At 41.9% G+C, this 21051-nt stretch overlaps 1 protein-coding gene across 3 annotated transcripts in view; it reads right to left on the bottom strand.

Annotated features, from left to right (window-relative positions):
* rnf103 (ring finger protein 103) overlaps positions 1 to 20256 on the bottom strand; it is a 28756-nt gene extending 8500 nt beyond the window's left edge. Inside the window, exons 1-9 of one of the 3 annotated variants that reach the window (XM_080465413.1) lie at positions 20230 to 20253; positions 19862 to 20156; positions 19446 to 19764; positions 16316 to 16464; positions 14463 to 14578; positions 12306 to 12728; positions 12078 to 12210; positions 4979 to 5065; positions 3010 to 4509 (exon numbers count right to left, since the gene is read on the bottom strand). In XM_080465413.1, coding sequence (XP_080321539.1) covers positions 3775 to 4509; positions 4979 to 5065; positions 12078 to 12210; positions 12306 to 12728; positions 14463 to 14578; positions 16316 to 16464; positions 19446 to 19671 — 1869 coding nt within the window. In that variant the 5' untranslated portion in view covers positions 19672 to 19764; positions 19862 to 20156; positions 20230 to 20253 and the 3' untranslated portion in view covers positions 3010 to 3774. Of the gene's footprint in view, positions 1 to 3002; positions 4510 to 4978; positions 5066 to 12077; positions 12211 to 12305; positions 12729 to 14462; positions 14579 to 16315; positions 16465 to 19445 lie in introns of those variants that run through there. The other 2 variants (XM_080465412.1, XM_080465414.1) reach the window with 2 other exon arrangements.
* Positions 20257 to 21051: the final 795 nt, after the last annotated feature.

Genomic DNA, 21051 nt, shown 5'->3' with positions numbered 1-21051 from the left:
CTCTGATATTAAAGTGTTTCACAAACAGCAGTTTGGAAAAGAAACAGGAGAAAACCTTTGAGAGATGCAGTCGGGGAGATCAGTGACGCTGGTGTCCGAGCTCCAGACGTCAGTATTCGTCAGTCCTCCTGATCCTCCGATGGTGTCCGAGCTCCAGACGTCAGTATTCGTCAGTCCTCCTGATCCTCCGATGGTGTCCGAGCTCCAGACGTCAGTATTTGTCAGTCCTCCTGATCCTCCGCTGGTGTCCGAGCTCCAGACGTCAGTATTCGTCAGTCCTCCTGATCCTCCGATGGTGTCCGAGCTCCAGACGTCAGTATTTGTCAGTCCTCCTGATCCTCCGATGGTGTCTGAGCTCCAGGCGTCAGTATCCGTCAGTCCTCTCGAGGACTCCACTTGTGTAGGCAACTACAGAACCAGAGATGTCTGAGAGAGGCTGAGCTTCACCACATGTGCTGAGGGAGGTAGCACCAAGAGTGTGTGTGTGTGTGTGTGTGTGTGTGTGTGTGTGTGTGTGTGTGTGTGTGCGTGGGCGTGTGTGTGTGTGTGTGAAGGGGGGGCAGAAAGGGAGGGTGTCTTGGGGGCAGACAGGGAGGGAGGGAGAAGGGGGGAGAGGAAAAGACGGTGCAGAGTGAGCTGGACAGAGAGAGAGAAAGGAGACCTTTAACCAATCCTTTATTGTTTCATTGACGTCTTAACAACTTTTATTCAGTTTTTTTCCTATATCTAAACTTTTAATCATCAGTTCTGGTTTATTTCTCTCTGGTGTATTGGTAAGTTTTACTCTGGTGTGTTGGTGAGTTTTACTCTCGTGTGTTGGTGAGTTTTACTGGTGTGTTGGTAAGTTTTACTCTGGTGTGTTGGTGAGTTTTACTCTACTGTATTGGTGAGTTTTACTGGTGTGTTGGTGAGTTTTACTCTACTGTATTGGTGAGTTTTACTGGTGTGTTGGTGAGTTTTACTTGAGTGTGTTGGCGAGTTTTACCGGCGTGTAAGTGAGTTTTACTGGTGTATTGGTGAGTGTTACTCTAGTGTGTTGATGAATTTTACTGGTTTGTGAGTTTTACTCTAGTGTGTTGATGAATTTTACTGGTTTGTGAGTTTTACTCTAGTGTGTTGATGAATTTTACTGGTTTGTGAGTTTTACTCTAGTGTGTTGATGAATTTGACTGGTTTGTGAGTTTTACTCTAGTGTGTTGATGAATTTGACTGGTTTGTGAGTTTTACTCTAGTGTGTTGATGGGTTTTAACGGCGTATTGGTGAGTTTTACTGGTGTTTTTGTGCGTTTTACTCGTGTGTTGGTGAGTTTTACTGGTGTGTTGGTGAGTGTTACCGGCATATTGGTGAGTTTTACTCTAGTGTATTGGTGAGTTTTGCTCTGGTGTTTTGGTGAGCTTTACTGCTGTTGATGAGTTTTAGTGGTGTGTTGGTGAGTTTTACTGGTGTGTTGGCTAGTTTTACTCCGGTGTGTTCAAGAGTGTTACAACTGCGGTCGTACTTGTGTGTGTTTTCGGTGTCCTGTGTGATTCTCCTTGCCAATTAATTACTTAAATAGGGCTGTGTCGTCCCGACGACCTGACTGGCCAAACTCAGGAAGTACCCCGGTTCATAAGGAGGAAGGATGACATTGCCAGGTGGCAGATCTTGGCTCAGAGGGGCGGAGCCATCTTTCATTCTGCCAGAGTGCATTGTGTGCTTTTGTTGGAGTGAGCCGTAACGTTTGAGTTAAATCTTTTTCTATTGTTTATTATAGGTAGGAAGGAAAGACTTTGTATGGGTTTTTTTGTTTGTTAGATAAGTTTTACCCCTGATAGACTGTGGTGATTTTTGGTTTGTTGTTTTTTAGAGCAGAGCTCAATCTTGGGAGTAATTTGTTAATGATTCCTAATTTGTTTGTTGAACACTTGAGCACCTTGAACATAAATTGACTTTTGCGTTGAAAACTAGTTTGTTGTGGCTGTTTGGACCAATGGAGTGATGCCAACTTTAAGTTGCGCTCCAGTAGCTCCTAGGCTGGGGCGTAACAAAGAGTTTTACTGGTGTGTCGGTGAGATTTCCCTCTGGTGTGTCGGTGAGATTTTATTCTAGTGTGTCGGTGACTTGACAGTAAACAAAGCTCCAGCTGGTTGTTTACATTGATTAGCTGATCGCTTCTTCGTTCCTGGACTGAATCACAGATATCATTTTATATATATATATATAGACAGAAGCTTTATTCAATCTTTTCAATTAACCAATAAATCAGAATACTGAATATTTCCATATATTGTAATAAATATATTTTAGTATATATTTTCTTTGCATAAGGGCTGCCGGACGGCACTGACCTGCTACCAGCAGACAGTAAACAACCTGATCCAAGCCTTGGATAAAACCTCCTTCCAGCTGAACATTACGAAAGCAAATGAGTTGTGCTGTGGGGTCAGAGGTCACTCTCTTACACCCATTTTTTTTTTTTTACATCCTCAGTATCCAGGGTCAGTCTGTCCAGCAGGTTGAGGTTCTTAAATATTTCAGAACACAGATTCACAGCCAGTCAGTTGCAAATCACCTAAACTAAACATTCAACGTTTCATCCTGGTACGGCTCCTCTCTACTAACGGTTAAAACAGATTTAAAAATCTCATTTATGAAAGCTCAGACAGCTGAATGAATCACTCAATTTCGTATGGCTCAGATGGTTGAGTGGTCATCTCACAATCGTAATGTTGCAGGTTTGATTCCCATCGCCACCAGTCCACATACATGGTCCTTGGGCAAAACACTGATCCCCACACTGCTCCCAGTGGAGTGACAGTGCCTTACAATCCCACAGCCTTCATTGGCATGTGACTGTGATGAACGATTTAAAGAGCTTTTAAGAGCAGCCCCTGCTGACACACTTGGAAAGCGCTATAGAAGTAAAGTCCATTTAAAAGGGATTAAAACTACCATTTCTAAACTGTAAGAAAAAATCTAATTAATTCAATTTCCCTCAGGGATTGATAAAGATTTACATTTAGACTTTTGGTAACTTCAAGATCTTCTTAAAAGGTTTAATGACATTTTTCCAGACACATTTTATTGGTGAAAATGGGACAAAGACAGCTCCTCTGGTCATGAAGTTTGAAGCTGTGTGGTATGAATGAAGATGTGTTGTGGCTTCTTTCTGTGACGGTGATAAAAAAAATAACCATGACTTGAACAGAGTTTTAAAACATCACAAATTTAGTTCTCCAAACGACTCACTGGTAGACAGGCTCTGAATACTCTCACTCATATTTAACCAGAGTAACTTGTTTATAACCAAAAAGGGGGATTTAGCATATCTCAGGCTTAGAAAATTATAATTTCTACCATCATGCAAAGTCCAAGTCTTAACATTAAAACACACACACACACTTCTAATAGTTACCAGTGACAGTGGCGTGGACAGCATGCACATCCTCTCCTACCGCCGACTGTCCATGGAGTTTAGCTCCATATGAAGTGTGTGAGGAAAATGTCACTGCAAAGGTTTCTGGACAAAAGTAATCAAACTAACATTATATCTTTTATTGCACTACATATTTTAGTCTGACTACACACACAGTGACTGTGACTCCATCGACTGGCACTGTCCGGATGGTTCTACTGTTCAGGGAGACACTCGGCCTTCAGAAGATATGGACACAGATGTAACCGTGACAGTGAGTCTACTGTTCACAGGAAGTAAATATACCAGTGACAGTGAGTCCACCACTCACAGGAAGTGAGCTGTGTTGGTCAGAGTGTGAACTGAGAGACAACAGGCTCTAGTTGGCCAGCGCTCTCTTCTTGTAGCTGGGCCAGCGGCACACCGGACAGCGGTGTCTTCCCCCTGCCAGCCACACCACGATGCACTGATGGTGGAAGGCGTGGCCACATGGCAGACCCATGAGCAGCTCCTCACTCACAAAGTTCTCCAGACAGACCACGCATTCCGAAGACCGGAGCATGTTGCAGGGCCACGCTGACCAATCACAATGCAGCTGCTGAGAGGGGCGGTCCTTCTCCACTGCTTCAGGTGAGGGAGGCGGTCTCCCAGGGGATCCACCGGTACCTGCAGCATATTCATCCTGAAGCCTCCAGGTGGGAAGCTCTTTTATGTAGTCCATGTCTATTAATGGGCGGAGCCACAGGTCAGGGAAAGCCAAGCGCTCAAACATGAAGCTGGGATCTTCCTCCCAGTCCGAGTGGTCCGAAGGTAACTGCTGCAGTGACGCAATGGGATGGAGCAGATAAGAAGTGTACCAATCCCACAGACTGGCCAGCCACTCCAGGTTAGAGCTGCTGTCCTGGAGGGTGCGGGCTCCACAGCGCCGCTTCTTCTCAAAGTAGTCGACGAGTAGGCCGTGGGCCAGGTAGGTGGACAGGAAGAGAGCGGGGTGCGAAGAGTAGAAGGTCCAGTCGGCTCTCACTAAGCTGGCCAGCGTGGTGGTGTCAGCATAGCGAAGCAGCTTCAGACTGTAACCATACAGAGTGTCCAGGTAGGGCAGCTGAAGCAGAGCCTGAAACAGTCATCCACTCACCATCAGCAACAAGATACAAGAAAATCCAACACCATTCAATCTTTGATTTTAATCGTGTCTCCTGTAACTGCAGGCAGTTTATCATACATTGTTCAAACTTTAAATCCATCAAGATACCAAGAAAACTCTTTATGAGCTTCCAGCTGGACTCTAGTCAGGACTCTTTACATTTTTAATCTCTCATAACTGTCACTGAAACTGAATATTCTCAAAGAACAACAATTTAAACTTAAACTCACACATTTGTCCAAAAATCTCCATTTTTGATTATTTTTTTAGTACAAAGGCAGCAAACCCTCAACAGGTCATGGGGCTGCACAATGTCTGGTAAAGATTTAAGGAAAGAACAATTCTTCATTGTGCACAAGACAGACCAAAGTGTGTCTGTTGACCAGAGAGAATGACGTGTAGAAACAGTGTGTAACGTGGAGTGTTGGTGGTCTCCTACCAGCACAGGGAGCCAGGACACCAGCAGGATGGAGTTGTACGTCCCCAGGGTTCGGATCAGAACCACAAACCTCTTCACCGCTGCTCCCTGGTCACACGCCACACATGTAAGAGAACAAAATGCTCAACAATATGGCCTCATTCTAATATTCAATTCACTTTGCAGCCCAAATATAGATCAACTAACCTAAACTATTACTTTGCTCATCAATTAATGTGCAGATTATTTTTGTTTATCCAGTTAAGTTATTGAGAGAATATTTTCATAAAGAGAAAGCAAAGTACAAAAGAATTGTGCACTGCACAGCATTTTATTTAAGTAATTTCTCTAAAACAGCTTCTGGCAGAGAGGTGATTAAGCCCCTGATGCGAATCAGGTGTGCTGCCTCACGTCTGCCCATAAAGGAGGAACCGCCAGACACACGGGGTGACAGGCGGAGGACAGGCTGAAAAGCCTGTGTGCAAACTTGGGGTGAGAGTTTGGCTAAACTTTAATAAAAACGATGATTTCTGGAAGCTCTCACTCTGCGTCTCTGTGGGGGAACCCAGCGGTGGCATGCTCAAATGCCACACCGCTCAAAACTAACACAATGAAATTAATTAATGCTTACTGAAAAATAATTGAATGAAAAACGCAAAAATAGACTGCTGTCTCAACCTTGTCTCAGTTTGCAGGTCACACATCCTTCCTTGTGGATTTAGTGTGGAGTGCTCCGGTGACTTTTCTCTCCTGATGCATCTCTTTTCTCCTGTTTCTTGGACCTTTCGCCAGCCGTCTCCACCATCTTGCTGAAAGAATTGACTACTGTGGCGACATGCGACGCAAATCAAGGCTAAGGATTGGCCGTTTGCTTCTTCTCCTGCTGAGCTAGTAGCTTATAGCCACAGTGGCTCATTACTGACACACGGTGGCTGTTTGTCCTGCTGCACTCATATTCACTTCCAGACCATCGGAGGCTCCACAGACCATTGTTTCTTTTAAAAAGGGACTAAAACCATTCCTATTTGGCAGCTCTTATTAGGTTTTTTTTTGCTGTCCTTAAGATATATATATATATATATATATCATTGCCTGTAGCTTATGTGGTTGTTTCTAATAGAGAGAGAAAGAGATTTATGAACGTAAAGTGCAATACAAATAAAATGCATCATTATTATTATTATTATTATTAACCCCTGTCCTAAAAGTTTAAACACACTTTTTTGTAAGTTGGCAGAAAAAAAAACCTGCAGCACGTTTTAATATATAATGTACAAACTTGCCATTAGCATTAATTACAAAAAGCTAGGCTTGTAGGGAAATTAAGCTAGCAATAACTGTAGAAGTCATAAAAAAAGATATTCATACCATTATATATATATAAAGTAATAAATATTTACATTTATTAATGGTCCCATGATAGTGTTTTATTATTTAGCTGAATGTGTTGTTAAAGCCTAAAGTTAAGACATCAAAGTCTAAATTATGCAGAACATGATGTATAACATCTTATACCATGTTTGATTACCTATAACATCTTACATTGTAGAAAAGTTCCATCCATCTTCCCCCGCTTATCCGTTTCCGGGTTGCGGGGGTGGCAGTCTGAGCACTGTCACCCAAATCACATTGCACCGATTAAGAACCTTTCCTGCAGGTGGTGAGCCCACAGGAAGTAGATCATTTCCATGTCTAAAGAATAAATTACAACCAGCTAACATGTCTGGGATTGATTTAATGTTTTGTTGAAGTAAAGTTGTAACCAGCAGCTTGAGGCCTTCAGCAACATTTTTCTGAAAACATTCAATCATATTCTACTTTCTCACATTGAACACTGGCATCTGTTTGGTTTGGAAAAAATGACAAGATGTCAGAGAGAAATAACCTTCTACACAGTTCACGATGACATCCAAGTCTTTGATACAGTAACACTAACAGAAACTCAACAACACTCCAGCAACAATCCGACCTTTTCTTACTCAGGCCTGTAGTTTCACGACAGTGTGGACCATGACACGGTGGTGTAGTGGTCACTGAAAGGCTGTTTGCATGTTCTCCTGGTGCATGTGTGGGTTTTCCTACCACAGTGTAAAAAATTGTGTGTGAGGTGAGCTGGTGACTGTAAATGTCCTGTGTGAGAATGTAAGTGTGTTGACTTCAGGAAAATTAAACTGGCCACACGAGTTTGAAGGTTGGAAAAACTGGAATCTCTGAGTAAAACTGTGAATGTAGTGAACACGTAAATTGCGCAGTATTCCACTCAATTTATGATTTTCATTATTTACTTTCATAGAATTAAGCGAATCCTTCAGGGCATTGCATTTAATACACCAAGACTGGTGGATGGCAGCATGGGGCAGTATGGAGGGATGGCCTGGCAAGATGGCGGTGCACGGCATTCAGACAGTGGTTCTAATTGTTTTTATTTCTTTCCACAACGAATGTATGTTTTTCCTCCAAGACATACAGCAGAGAAGAATTAGTCCGGCTTGGATTGTATTATGGCACTTTTTTTAAGTGGGTTTAAAAAAAGGGCTTTTTTGGAGGGGTCTCTAGCCGGAGCTTCTAAACAAGACATTCCACCGGAGAGCACATGACCAACAAGCAGGTCGTGGGTCACATACTGGGGACAAAACATGGGAAGACACGGGGCAGGAAGTGGGGCTGCCGAGCTGGCATCCAGGCCCGGCTACTAAAGAGCCAGCACAGAGCAGAATTGCCCAGCGTCTTCCTCACCAACGCCAGGCCTCTGAACATGAAGCTGGGTGAGCTCTCAGCCACCATCCAGGCTCACAACACCGCGCAGGACAGCTGCATCATGATGGTGACGGAGACCTGCCTTCACGAAGTGTAGCAGATGAAGCTATCATGTTAGTGGGGTGCACAGCACACGGAGCCCACAAGACGAGCGACTCGGGGAAAAGCAGAGGAGGAGGACTGATTATCTACTCTAACAACAGATGGTGTACCAACAACTGCTGCTGTCATACTGATGTACTGTAGAGGATCAACCTGTCCCTGAAACTGCTGCAGGCTCAAAGAGATCAAATCTACACCACCGGGTAAAATCTACACCACCGGGTAAAATCTACACCAGCAGGTAATGTCTACACCACCAGGTAATGTCTACACCACCAGGTGCACCTCTGACGGTTCACACCCGGGACACAACCTGTTCTCACTGTTGCTCTCAGGAAAGAGGTAAAGGCCCATCCAGACCTGCACCACCAGAATCACCGACACGTTTTACCTGAGCACAATAGAGGTACTGAATACTTAACAACTTTAAAGATCATGTGTAAGGATACATGCTCATCATACATGTATCCTCAGTGTTTCAGTGAAGCGTAAAAAAGTGCAATATGTTTATACCCGTTGGTTGTTGCTGTCCTGATCGTTTTCTCCACAAACCTTTGTTATCGTTTCTATTGGCTCCCTTGTATATATATTTGTAGTCTTTTTATCCTTTAATTCATAGATTTATCTTATTTATCTTTTTCTATGTGTACCGTGCACACATGACAATAAACTATTCTATTCCATGTAGGGTTGTTCGGTATACCGGTACTGTATTGGTATCACAGTACTGACGCCTTTGAAACGATACTATACTGGGCCAGCCGGTACCTTTCTTCTTTTTGTTTTTTTTAGTCACTGTGCACTGTGTTGCAATTTGCAGCGAGGAGAGTCTCTCTGTGGGGAAAGTGTCGGCTGGCTGCTCCACTTTCTGACTTTTCACTTAGGATTTTGTAGACGTGGGAGCGTGGCGAATGACCGGGGATCCCTCTAGGAGAGCCATCGTTGACAGAGGGTGTGCGCGAAATATTGACAGCTTTTTACACGATCGTGTGTGTGTGTGGGTGTGTGTGTGTGTGTGTGTGTGTGTGTGTGTGTGGGGGGGGGGGGGGGGGGGGGGGGGTTATGGGATGTTTTGGACGATTGAAAGTGCGGAAAACAGCGCTCCGGTTTCTTTATTTTTTGGCACTCCGGTTTCTCCCCGAGATCCGCAACTGAATAAGCGCTTCATACTCGACCCTATTTACCAACAACATTCCTGGACATAACTTCAAAATAAAAGTAAAAACAACGTATTTTCAAAACAATCTTTCCCCAACCGAGCCTGTACTTTGAAAAGAATACCGGATGCGCATGCGTAAATGACATGGCGTTTGCGACCATGTGAGAGTGAGCATGCGTAACTGACTCAAACGACCCGTGGAAACGCCGTAAAAAGAAACGGAGTGCATCACTAACGGAGCAGCAAAGAACAAGAGTCTGGCGAAAGAAATGAATGAGAGAGAGAGAGAGAGACAGAGACAGAGACGAAACAATGGCTGCTGATACGTCCACAAGGCCGCAACATGTAGAAAAAACAGGTGCTAGAATTACTATATGAAGTACTTTGGCTTCAAAACAAAAGAGCACGGTGTCTCCATCAACAAAGAAGCACCACTGTGAAAACAGTGTTTGAGAACATGTCTGGCCAAGGCTGGAAACGCTACTAACCTGCTAAACACCTGAAGGACAAGCACCCAGACCTGCATAAGGAGTTCAAAGAACGGCAGGTAATAACTTATATACCCATGAAAAAGTAGCTCTGGAACCCTCTATTTACAGATCCGCCACTTTATTATAAAAGAAATTAAGACTCATGAACATAAAGAAAATTCCTCTATAATTCAAATATTTAACGAAGCATATGAATCTCAAAGTCCAAAATGCATTATTGGGAAATTATATAAAAGTCTAATGTCCAACAATAAGAACTCTACAGATTATATTAGACAGCGCAGAGAGAAAGAAGCCAATATAGTATTTTCAGATGACATATGGCTACAACTCTTGACAAATGGATCTGTAACAACAAGCTCCTTACTATGGCGCGATTTTAATTGGAAGAATCTTATCCGAATTTTCATTACCCCAAATCAGAAGTCAAAATGAAGGGGTTCAGAGGCGTCCTTCTGGAGGGAGTGTGGAACGGTTCCTGCAGATTGTGTTCATATATTCTGGTCTTGCCCAAATTTAAAGAAATTCTGGAAGGAGGTACAACAACTAATATCAGAAACCCTGGGAATTGGACTGGATTTTTCTTTCATGGCAATGTACCTGAGAAATCTTCCAAAGGGTTTGAGCGGAGGAGACTCATCCCTGCTGAGGATCATTATGGTGGAGAGCTAAACGGCTATAACCAAATGCTGGCTGCAGAAGGACCCACCCAGCATGAAACTGCTCAAAAACAAACATGATTCACAAGATGGAGATATTGACTTTCAAACTAAGATTACAAAAAGAAAAAGGAGAGGAATACTGGAAAAAATGGGATTGTGTGGTGTGCACCTTGAGGGAGGTTCTCCCAAGCAGAATGAAGTGGGTGTGTCGGTGACGTGCGGGGGGGTGTTGGTGATGGGAAGGGTCAAAAGAGGAAGTGCTGTGACGCACAGGTAGAGATGTTTGACAGGTGAACTGTCAGGTGGCTGGAGGCAATAAAGAAAGCCGACTCGACTCCTTCGTCCGTCTCATCTTTCCCAGCCTCCACAATAGCGTCAAAAACTCTTAAGGACTGTCTATAGTTGAGTACATAATCTTGCAAAACATGTGCATTGCTCCTACTTGTTGATTGTATCTTTTTTTATATGTATATAATTGTAAATAGCATTGCCCTCAATTGTGTTGTATGTTCATGCATGTTGTTTGAAAAAGCAAAAAATAAAAATTTAAGTTTAAAAAAAAATTAATAATATTAGTATTATAAATGTAATATAATAAATATTAATGAATATAATATGAAAATATTTTATTTTAGCCATTTAATGTTATAAAGATTACTGTATAGTGACATACCATTTAAAGACATTGGTCCTACTTAAGACATGCTGTATCTAATGACTTTTTTTGTGTTCTCTTTTTATTTGCAAAAGTATCGAAAAGTATTGAAAGTATCGAACTACATAGTGGTGTGGATAACAAAATGTTGGTATCGTGACAACGATAATTCTATGCAGGAAGGTTTTTAATTACAAAACTTTTTAGCCTTTTGATTTTTAAATTTAGCACAAATACTGACATGTAGCCAACGATGAATGGATCTGATGAACGAGGTTATCGGATAAAGGGACCGTCATCTCAAAAAACATATGTGACCACAGCCCAAACATTAGTACAAAAGTCATTATTTCATCCCTGGTGAAAGGGATTAAAATTTGATGACCAAGACTACTGCCAATGCCCATCTATCTTGTGTGATATTAGTTTTATAGTCTTTTACTGTTTTACAGAGTTTACTGTATTTACTGCTTTACTGCATTTTTTTACACTATTGTAACTGCTGCAAACCAAATCGCCCTTCAAGAGACAAATAAAGTTGACGATAAAGTTGATATTTCAAAATATTGCTATTTTACGCCAAAACATATTTTTTTATCCGCTTACAGGAATCTTACCATAGTAATAGTAAAGATGTCACTGTATTGCAGGTGTTGATATCATCTTAAGGTAAACAAACTAATGTGGTGAACCAACTGCAGAAGAAGGCCGGCTCTGTCCTAAGCTACAGCGTCATCCTATAGAGGTGGTGGGTGACTGACTGGCCCATGTAGGGTTTTGTCATCATCTTCCAGAGGCCTGGAAAGATCCATCAGTGCTCCATCAGGTTTCTTCACTCATACTGTGCCAAAGAGAGATACCATGGGTCCTTTCTCAGAAATCTGGACCGGCAATGTTTTTTTAATGTGCATTTTTTTATATTCTGAGCTTTTTATGTGTACTTTTATACTAAAGCTTGCACAGTTTTCTTGAGTTCTTTTTACTGTTTAGTATATGTGTATCTCTTTATGTACTGCTGCTGTTAACACTGAATTGCTCCACTGTGAGATAAGTAAAGGCTTATTGTTTTTTTTAAAACTCTAGAACATACACATGTAACATTGGGGATAGCCGTTGTTTGGTAGACTTGCACAAATATATATCAATATATTACATACCAATTATGTTTTGAGTCACTAAACAGATGAATGAAGAGAAATAACAGAATTCATTTTTAAAGTTGCAATAAATGTCTGAATAAATGAGCATGGTCATGTAAAAAGTAGAGGAAATGTTGATACTGCAGTGTATATACCTGTGTGATGAACAGATCCATCCAGGCCAGCAGGTTGATGAGCACCAGACTGAGAACAAAGAGGTCGTTGACCTCCGGCTGGACTGACCGCAGGAAGGTGTCCATGGCAGCGAGGGACAGGAACTCTCCGGTACTACAGGGACCAGACAGGAGGATCAAGACAGGAGGAAAGTCATGTAACTTCTCCAAACCACAGAAACACAGCTTCAGCGTTGAATTATCCATCACCTGTTGCCATAGCGATAGATGCCCTCGGGCATCTTGAGGATGTATGAGGGGCTGCGTGTCACTCCAATCTCTGCCAGGCTGCTGTGGTTGTCCCAGTGACGTACGTCCACAAAGATGAACTCAATCCTGCCGGTGAACTTCACCGACAGCGAAGAGAAGAAAGCGGGCGGCTGCAACAGGTGGGCAAACAGAAACATCTTCACGGGGTGGACGGGGTCCGGACGCCACTCCTCAATGAGCTGCTGAGAGTGGCGCAGGGTTTTGATGCGATGAGCCACATGTGAAGTCATCCAGCGAAAGATGTGCTCGGTTTCAATGCGGCGGCCGTTGTACTCCTTCAGCATGACCTTCCCCTTGGAGGACGAGGTTTGAGGAACAGACATGATGAGAGTGGAGTGCTGCCAGCCTCTCCTGATGCATGACCTGAGGAAGCACAAGGTTTTTCATCCAAAAATATTCATCTGAGCTTCAAAATGAAAACTTTAGTCAGACAAGTCACAGCTGAGATCAATGGTTTAATTCATGTAGGAGGCAGAGCCTCACTGTCACACACCCTCCAGCTTTAGAGGCTTGCTGTGTAAAATGAAGTGATGTGCCTTGGTGAGGTTTCTTTCTGAACTGCTGACTACAAAATTCCCTATCAAGTCTACACATACACAACAGACACAGCCTACATGATTTTTTGTTTTATTTTTCTAAATGATCATCCTGGGAAACATGAGACGTCATCTTGTTCAGTAAGAAAACACTGGCTGAGATTTCAGTGAAGAGGAAAAGATCAACTGTTTAACTAACTATTAGAGCTGGTAGGTATCCACATGTTGAGAGTTAAACCTTCCCCACATGTTCCCGGTATAGCGTGTTACCATTAAACCTTCCCCACATGTTCCCGGTATAGCGTGTTACCATTAAACCTTCCCCACATGTTCCCGGTATAGCGTGTTACCATTAAACCTTCCCCACATGTTCCCGGTATAGCGTGTTACCATTAAACCTTCCCCACATGTTCCCGGTATAGCGTGTTACCATTAAACCTTCCCCACATGTTCCCTGTATAGCGTGTTACCATTAAATCTTCCCCACATGTTCCTGGTATAGCGTGTTACCATTAAATCTTCCCCACATGTTCCCGGTATAGCGTGTTACCATTAAATCTTCCCCACATGTTCCCGGTATAGCGTGTTACCATTAAATCTTCCCCACATGTTCCCGGTATAGCGTGTTACCATTAAATCTTCCCCACATGTTCCCGGTATAGCGTGTTACCATTAAATCTTCCCCACATGTTCCCGGTATAGCGTGTTACCATTAAATCTTCCCCACATGTTCCCGGTATAGCGTGTTACCATTAAATCTTCCCCACATGTTCCCGGTATAGCGTGTTACCATTAAATCTTCCCCACATGTTCCCGGTATAGCGTGTTACCATTAAATCTTCCCCACATGTTCCCGGTATAGAGTGTTACCATTAAATCTTCCCCACATGTTCCCGGTATAGAGTGTCACAAAAAACGAAGAAGAAAAAAAAAGAAAAAAGAATAAGAAATAATAAGAAATAAAATAGGGTCCTGGCCTATTGGGCTCGGTCCCTAATAATAATATTAAACAAAACAGAGCTCTGGTATCGGAATAGTATCGGTATCGGCAGATATCCAAATTCAGGTAACGGGATCGGAAGTGAGAAAATGTGATACTTTCTTACCGTATAATCACCCAACCCTACTAGCCATGCACTTTATCACTAGTTTCAGTTCATTATTAAAACTTGTGTCATAATAGGGCCAAATATAAACATGCAAAATCAGGGGAAGAAAGCTGCTAATGGAAAAGCGAAGGAGCTGCTCTGCTTGTGAAACATTGCAGCAGATAAATCCCAGACTCTTTCCTCTGATCTGTGATGTGTCAAATATGTGGCCCGCAGGCATAAACTAATCCACAAGTACAGTTTGTTCCTAATCTGTCCACCAGAAGAACGCACTCTTTCAGTGAGGATAGAAGTCATAACAAAAGCTGCTTGTATTCTATCTTGAAAGAGTATGCTTTTCTCCTTTATTTTAGTGTTTTTTTCTGACTCCTCTGTAAACTTCACTGTCTGTCCACACATACAGCTGTCCAGAGGTTAGTGAAAAAGGCTTTGTGGAACAGAGGTGGTCTCACCTGTAATCATTGGAGCAGTTAAAGGTTCCTGTTCGAATCCCAAACTGAGACACTTTCTGCACCATCTTCCCCCAGTCGTAGTGACTCAGCAGAGCTTGTCGGTCCTGGGCGATTACCTAAAGACAGGGATGATCAGGACACAATGTTGCTACACAAAGCTCATAGTACACAGAGCACTAAGACGAAATAATAGTGTCTGTCAGCCCAGATGAGAACAAACTCCTATGCCACTGAGAAGATGGAGACAAAGGTAGAGAAAAAAAAAAGTCCCAAACAGAGACAATGGCGCTGAATTCAGAGCAGTGGCATTAGAAATCAGCATTTAATCAAAGGGGTATATTCTATGCAAGTCTTACTTTTTGAAGGAGTGTTTTCAACCTTTGATCAGATACGTAAAAAATACCAGCTGTCAAACACAGAATTTTTCAAGTATTTGCAAATCCATAGCTTTGTGAAAACATTGTTTCCGTCTTTCCCATCTCAGTCCCCTAACTCCGAAATGAATACAGTGCTCCTGAAAGACCCGTTGAAAAAAGGTTCCATTTCCAAAATATGTAATGAACCGTCAGATAAGGAATATATGCCTTCACTTCATCACCTAAAGAAGCCTGGCAACAAGACCTGGGAATAAACATCACTCCTGCTCAATGGACTAAGGTTCAGGACAACATCCATTCCTCTGCAGTTTGTGCCCAGCATGGACTACTGCAATTCAAAGTCCTGCACAGGCTTCACCTCTCTAAAGTACGACTCTCCCAGATGTTTCATGGGGTGAACACTACATGTGACCGGTGTGGCCAGGAGCAGGCTTCACTTGCCCACACCTTCTGGAAATGCCCAAACATAATACCTTATTGGACTAAAATATTTCATACGTTATCAAATGTCTGTCAAACTCAAATACACCCTGATCCTTTACTTGCACTATTTGGAGTGCCCCCTTTCACTGCTACTCTCTTGAATAGACAAAAGACAGGCATAAAAATGTTATGACTGTCTTTTGTCTATTCAAGAGAGTTAGTGCTTTCCAGAAGACTGCTCCTCTTAAACTGGAAACAAAAAAACCTCCAACATATATGAAACTGCTACGTGATGTTATGAAGCATGTTCAGTTAGAAAAGATTAAGTTTGAACTAAAAAGAAAAATAGAAGATTTCTATCTGACATGGAGCGGCTTTCTGGAGTACTTTAGCAAACACAAGCATACAAATGGCTGAACATGAAACTAATTACTCGCCCCCCACCCCCCCACCCCCCCACCCTTTTTTTTAAATGATTATATATTTTCCTTTTGTTTATTTTTTTGCTTGTTTGTTTTAATTGTATTCCTTTATTTTAATTACATCATGATAAATATATAATCTAGTGCGAGTATGTACATCAGAATATCTTGTACTTATATTGAATATTTACAATTTGAAGTCTGGAGAAATAATTGATGTTTTGTAATCTGTACTCTATGCACTGCATTTTGTAATTTTTTATTGAAAGTTGGAAAACTTCAAACAGATTTTAAAAAAAATTTAAATTAAAAAATTGGCATGTAAATGGCCATAAAATATAATGTTTTTTTTGCCGCTTGCAACTGTGCATATTTTCATGCATAGTTGAGCATGTTTAGGCCGTAAAGAATGCAGCAGTTTTGGTGACACGAGAAGTACAATAATAATAACAAAATAACAATAATAATAATAATAATAAAATGAAATGCATCCACAACTAAATTCAATAAAACATGCATAGAAATCAGTGCGTCCACTACCGCAATTCAAAAACACATTAAGAACCAAAAGAATGTTCCCTTTGGTTTTAGTTGTGTTTTGATTTCAACTTTACTTCATGAGTGTGCATACCTGGACCAGCCAGATCCCATCTTTGGTGTCCTCCACCAGTTCGTAGAAGTGCATCTCTCCACTGAAGTGTGTGGTGCTGGAGTATCCCGCCTCAGTCTGCTCATTCACCTTCTTGATAGCAGAGTACAGTTCACCCTGGGTCAGTTCTCCTGGAGGGAGACAAGGAAAACCAGATTACAGCGCCGCCTGGGAGTAGTTTCCCTTCAGGAAAATTATGCTCATCTGTTCCACAGATTACCATGAGCTCAACACACAAAAACAGAGCTGCCACGAATAGTCACCATAGTTGACATAATAAACAATAAATATTCACAGAAGGCATTTTTCGTCATCGAGTTGTCATTTTACAATTAGAACTTCTATTTTTTTTTGGTCTCCCATTTCAAATGGTTCACTTTCACAATTCTCCTCCACACCACTGTGTGCGGTGTGCTCAACCTGCTATTAATAATAATAATACATTTTATTTATAACGTACTTTACATTTAAACAAAGTGCTACCGGAAAAAATTAAAAGATAAGTAAAAAAAATAAAAATAAACAGTTGAAATTGCAGGTATTATTGGGTTAAAAAGGAACATATAAAAGACAAATAAGAGAAGGCTTTTTTTAAGAAGGTCGGTTTTTGTTTAAAAACATCTGAAGTTTGTGGGGCCCTCAGGTGGTCACGGAAGGCGTTACAGAGTCTAAAACAGTTAAACTCTGTTAAACAGTTAAACCCACTAACCAAGGGCAGTTCCTGGAAGACGCAGCACAGCTCAAAATGCACTACATCGAGCGTGCACCTTGGTGTGTTTTAAATACACAATGACTGTGATGCGGTAAATTGGCCACTCTATTCTTGCTTCATTTTGTTTATTTGGTAATAGTTCATTTATTGTTTACAATTGTCATGGTACAGGTGAGAGTTTATGTTTTGGCTTTTGAGATGTATTCAAAATATAATTAACGCAAATGAAATAGTAACCACCTCATTTGTTTTTCAATGAGTCCTTTAGATTGGTCGATTAATTGGAAAAATTTGTCAAAAAAGTCAAAGGTCGTGGCAATAGCAAAAATCTGATGGTTCACTATGAAACAGGAAGTGATGTGTCTCCTAGCCCTGTAGAAACTACCGTTATATTATTTGGCTCTACCAGGCTTCATATCTGGTCAGTTGACACACTTTGTGAGCAAAGCATAAGATGAGAGAATGGAGAGATTCCATTTATATTGATTATAAACTAGATTATTTTCCTGGATGGATACTTCATAGATAGTACATTATTATATTGTGTTATACGGTGTAACGTTTCATCTATCTGACCTTCTGGGGAAGGTTTAACAGTAACACCATATACCAGGAACATGTGGGGAAGGTTTAACAGTAACATCACATACCAGGAACATGTGGGGAAGGTTTAACAGTAACACTGCATACCAGGAACATGTGGGGAAGGTTTAACAGTAACACTGCATACCAGGAACATGTGGGGAAGGTTTAACAGTAACACTGCATACTAGTAACATGTGGGGAAGGTTTAACAGTAACACTGCATACCAGTAACATGTGGGGAAGGTTTAACAGTAACACTGCATACCAGTAACATGTGGGGAAGGTTTAACAGTAACACTGCATACCAGTAACATGTGGGGAAGGTTTAACAGTAACACTGCATACCAGTAACATGTGGGGAAGGTTTAACAGTAACACTGCATACCAGTAACATGTGGGGAAGGTTTAACAGTAACACTGCATACCAGTAACATGTGGGGAAGGTTTAACAGTAACACCATATACCGGGAACATGTAGGGAAGGTTAAACTATCAACACGTGGATACCATCTCTAGGTTAAACTGGTACAAAGTGACTTTTTCACTGATCCAGACCAGTCAATATGGACTGATCTCTGCCTACGGTGAGTTGGACCACCATGTTTTACAGCAGGGGTGTTAATCATATGGCCATGGGGCGAAACGTGCCCTCCCCATGGTTCAATTCAGCCCACAGGTATAAAGTGTAGAAATGAAGAAGATAATATTCACTGAGCTCAGACATCAGCTATAGAGAGTTTCCTCAACATGGAAAATATGCTCGGAGAATATAAAACACTGCAAACACTGGACTTGGTTTAGAAAAGTGTGTCACTGCATTTTACACCAGGAGTACACGTTTGAAGTGGTTCTTATTTGTATTTAAATTAGGTATGTAAAGACCGCAGACGCAATTTTTTTTCCGATTTGTGATCCGCATTTTGGTCAGTGATGTGCTGCTTCTTACTCGAAAAATATGCATTTTGATTGGATAGCATCACGTAATTCCTCGGGCTTCCCTCAAGTTACGTAGTCGGGAAATTCCTCGTCCTCCGCCATTTTGAAGTTTTCACTTCCGTCAACATTCAGATCGTCACCGGAATGTATTAAAAACTCACTCGACTTCAACACATAAAAACAACTTCAACGAATTAAGGGACGCTTTTCAAAGGTAACACGACGTATTTTGGATTATTTTGACTTTCTAATCCCAAAGTTTCCGAACTTTTTAAGGTTCCGGAAAAAAATGGAGTGAGCAGGAAGAGGAGAAAGAGGGACAGGATTTGATTTGTTATTGACCAATATAATAAAAATACATGACACACATTTACCATTCTATTAAAAAAACAAGTATATGGCTAAAAAGTGACTAATACAATAAATATGGTGTGGTAGTATGTAGTATGTAGTATGTAGTAGTCTGGTAGTAGGGTGTGGCAGCTCCAATCTTAAAACGATCAAATTTATTTCAGACCAAGAACAAACTTAAAATAAGTATTAGTATTCCTTCAGATTGAAGAGTATAAAGAGATACTCCTTCCCTGAAAGTTTCATTGAGACTTCTTGATTATTAAAGAAACTACAAGTGTTTGTATGTAAAACGTTATGTTTTTGGTCACAGATTTGTGCACTAATTACCTTTAAGAAAATTGCACTAATTAGTTCAACTTCTTTTGCCTATAAATTCCTTATTTGTTAAGATATCTGAATTGGTTTTGGTGCAGTTGTCTTTGTTTTTTCCTACTCTTTCCAGTGGTACCAGTTGCATTCAATTTGGTTGACTTTTTAATTTTTCTTTACATACCTATCTAAAGACTATGCCATTGTGTTGTTTACCTGACTTCTCCACCAACTCGCTGACGTCTTTCTTCTCAGCCAGTCCAGAGTGTCCCAGTCCTCGACACTCCAGGATGGTCTTGAGCTTCTTGTAGCTCAGAGTGACCGGGTCCACCAGCTGGGAGGCAAACATGCCGGTGTCGTACCAAACCACGGCATCGAAGAGGCGGGCCAGCATGAACAGCACCACAAAATACAGCAGCAGGAAGAAGAGTTTGAGCCACATGTTCAGGAAGGAGGAGGACCCGGGAGGGGAGGGGGTTACTCTACAGCTCTAGAGGGGCTGAGACTGCATCAGGTACTGGACTCTGTAATGTCTCTGCAGGGGGACAATAAAACTCTACATGTCAATCACACAGTGACTGTGTCTTCAGTCACTGTAACTCCAGTCGCTGTGTTTCTGTGTCTCCAGTCACCGTTTCCGTGTCTCTGCGTCTCCAGTCACTGTCTCCGTGTCTCTGCGTCTTCAGTCACTGTGTCTCCGTGTCTCCAGTCACTGTGTCCGTGTCTCCGGTCACTGTCTCCACCTGCAGCTCCGTCACGGTGCTAGCGGCTAACGAGTTAGCTTCACAGGTAGGCCTCGGTGATGTATCCGGAGAGGCTCTCGGCCCTCCCGGTCATCAGACAGCCACTGAAGAGCCGTAGCTCCCCGCTGGAGGACCACCGCTCACCACAGACCGAGCCCCGGGGTCCTATCGTTCCGTCGCCGTGCTACAGAGGGAACGGAGGACAGATGAAGACATTTAAACTCCGATCCGACCATCACCTGCACAATAAGCCTCACGTCATATCCGCTTCCGGTCTGTGCACCGAAATGCTACAAAATAAGAGCAACATAAAATCAAACAAACAAAAATCATTTGATCGGCAACTGGCTTTTTTTTTTTTTAAAGTACGCTTTAAATTGTATATCTGATCAATTTATTGTTAAACTGAAAAAGTTGTCATTAAATCAAAACACAGAGCATGTGCTAAGTTATAGTCTGAACTTGTATTTATCTGGGTGAGCCACCAGTTGTATTATCAAGATCCACAACAAAAAGTTATCTGGCTTTCACATGAATTTCATGGTAAACGTAAAAAGTTCCTACTACAGTGATATATCATGAAAGTATGGCATTTACGGAGAAGCAAGCAATTGTGATTTCCTCATCTCAAACCAGTTAGAAATACTGCATTAATCTCAGAGGGAAATTTGTTATTTCCTTTATATCCTTATTTATTGAAACAGAATCTAACAGCAGTGGAAGGTTGCGCACAACATGTCCCTGTCTCAATAACTTGTCATGTGGCCTTGGGCATCAAATACAGCTTGACAACAACGTCTCCTGCTGTTCACAAGGGGACTTGTGGCGGCTCAGCGCTAGAGTCGGTCGTCCATTAACCGGAGGGTTGGAGGTTTCGAATCCCACTCTATCAAACAGTCATTGTCATTGTGTCCTTGGGCAAGGCACTTTACCCACATTGCCTAGTATGAATGGGTATGAATGGTGCATGAATGTTAGTGGTGGTCGGAGGAGCCGTTGGGGCAACATGGCAGCCACACCTCTGTCAGCATGCCCCAGGGCAGCTGTGGCTATAACGTAGCTTACCATCACTGGTGGGA

The sequence above is a fragment of the Lipophrys pholis genome (assembly GCF_963383615.2).
Source record: "Lipophrys pholis genome assembly, chromosome: 6".
NCBI classification, from domain to species: Eukaryota; Metazoa; Chordata; class Actinopteri; order Blenniiformes; family Blenniidae; genus Lipophrys; species Lipophrys pholis.
The sequence above is the reverse complement of the archived record's forward strand: the minus strand, read 5'-3'. Positions and strand labels throughout refer to the sequence as shown.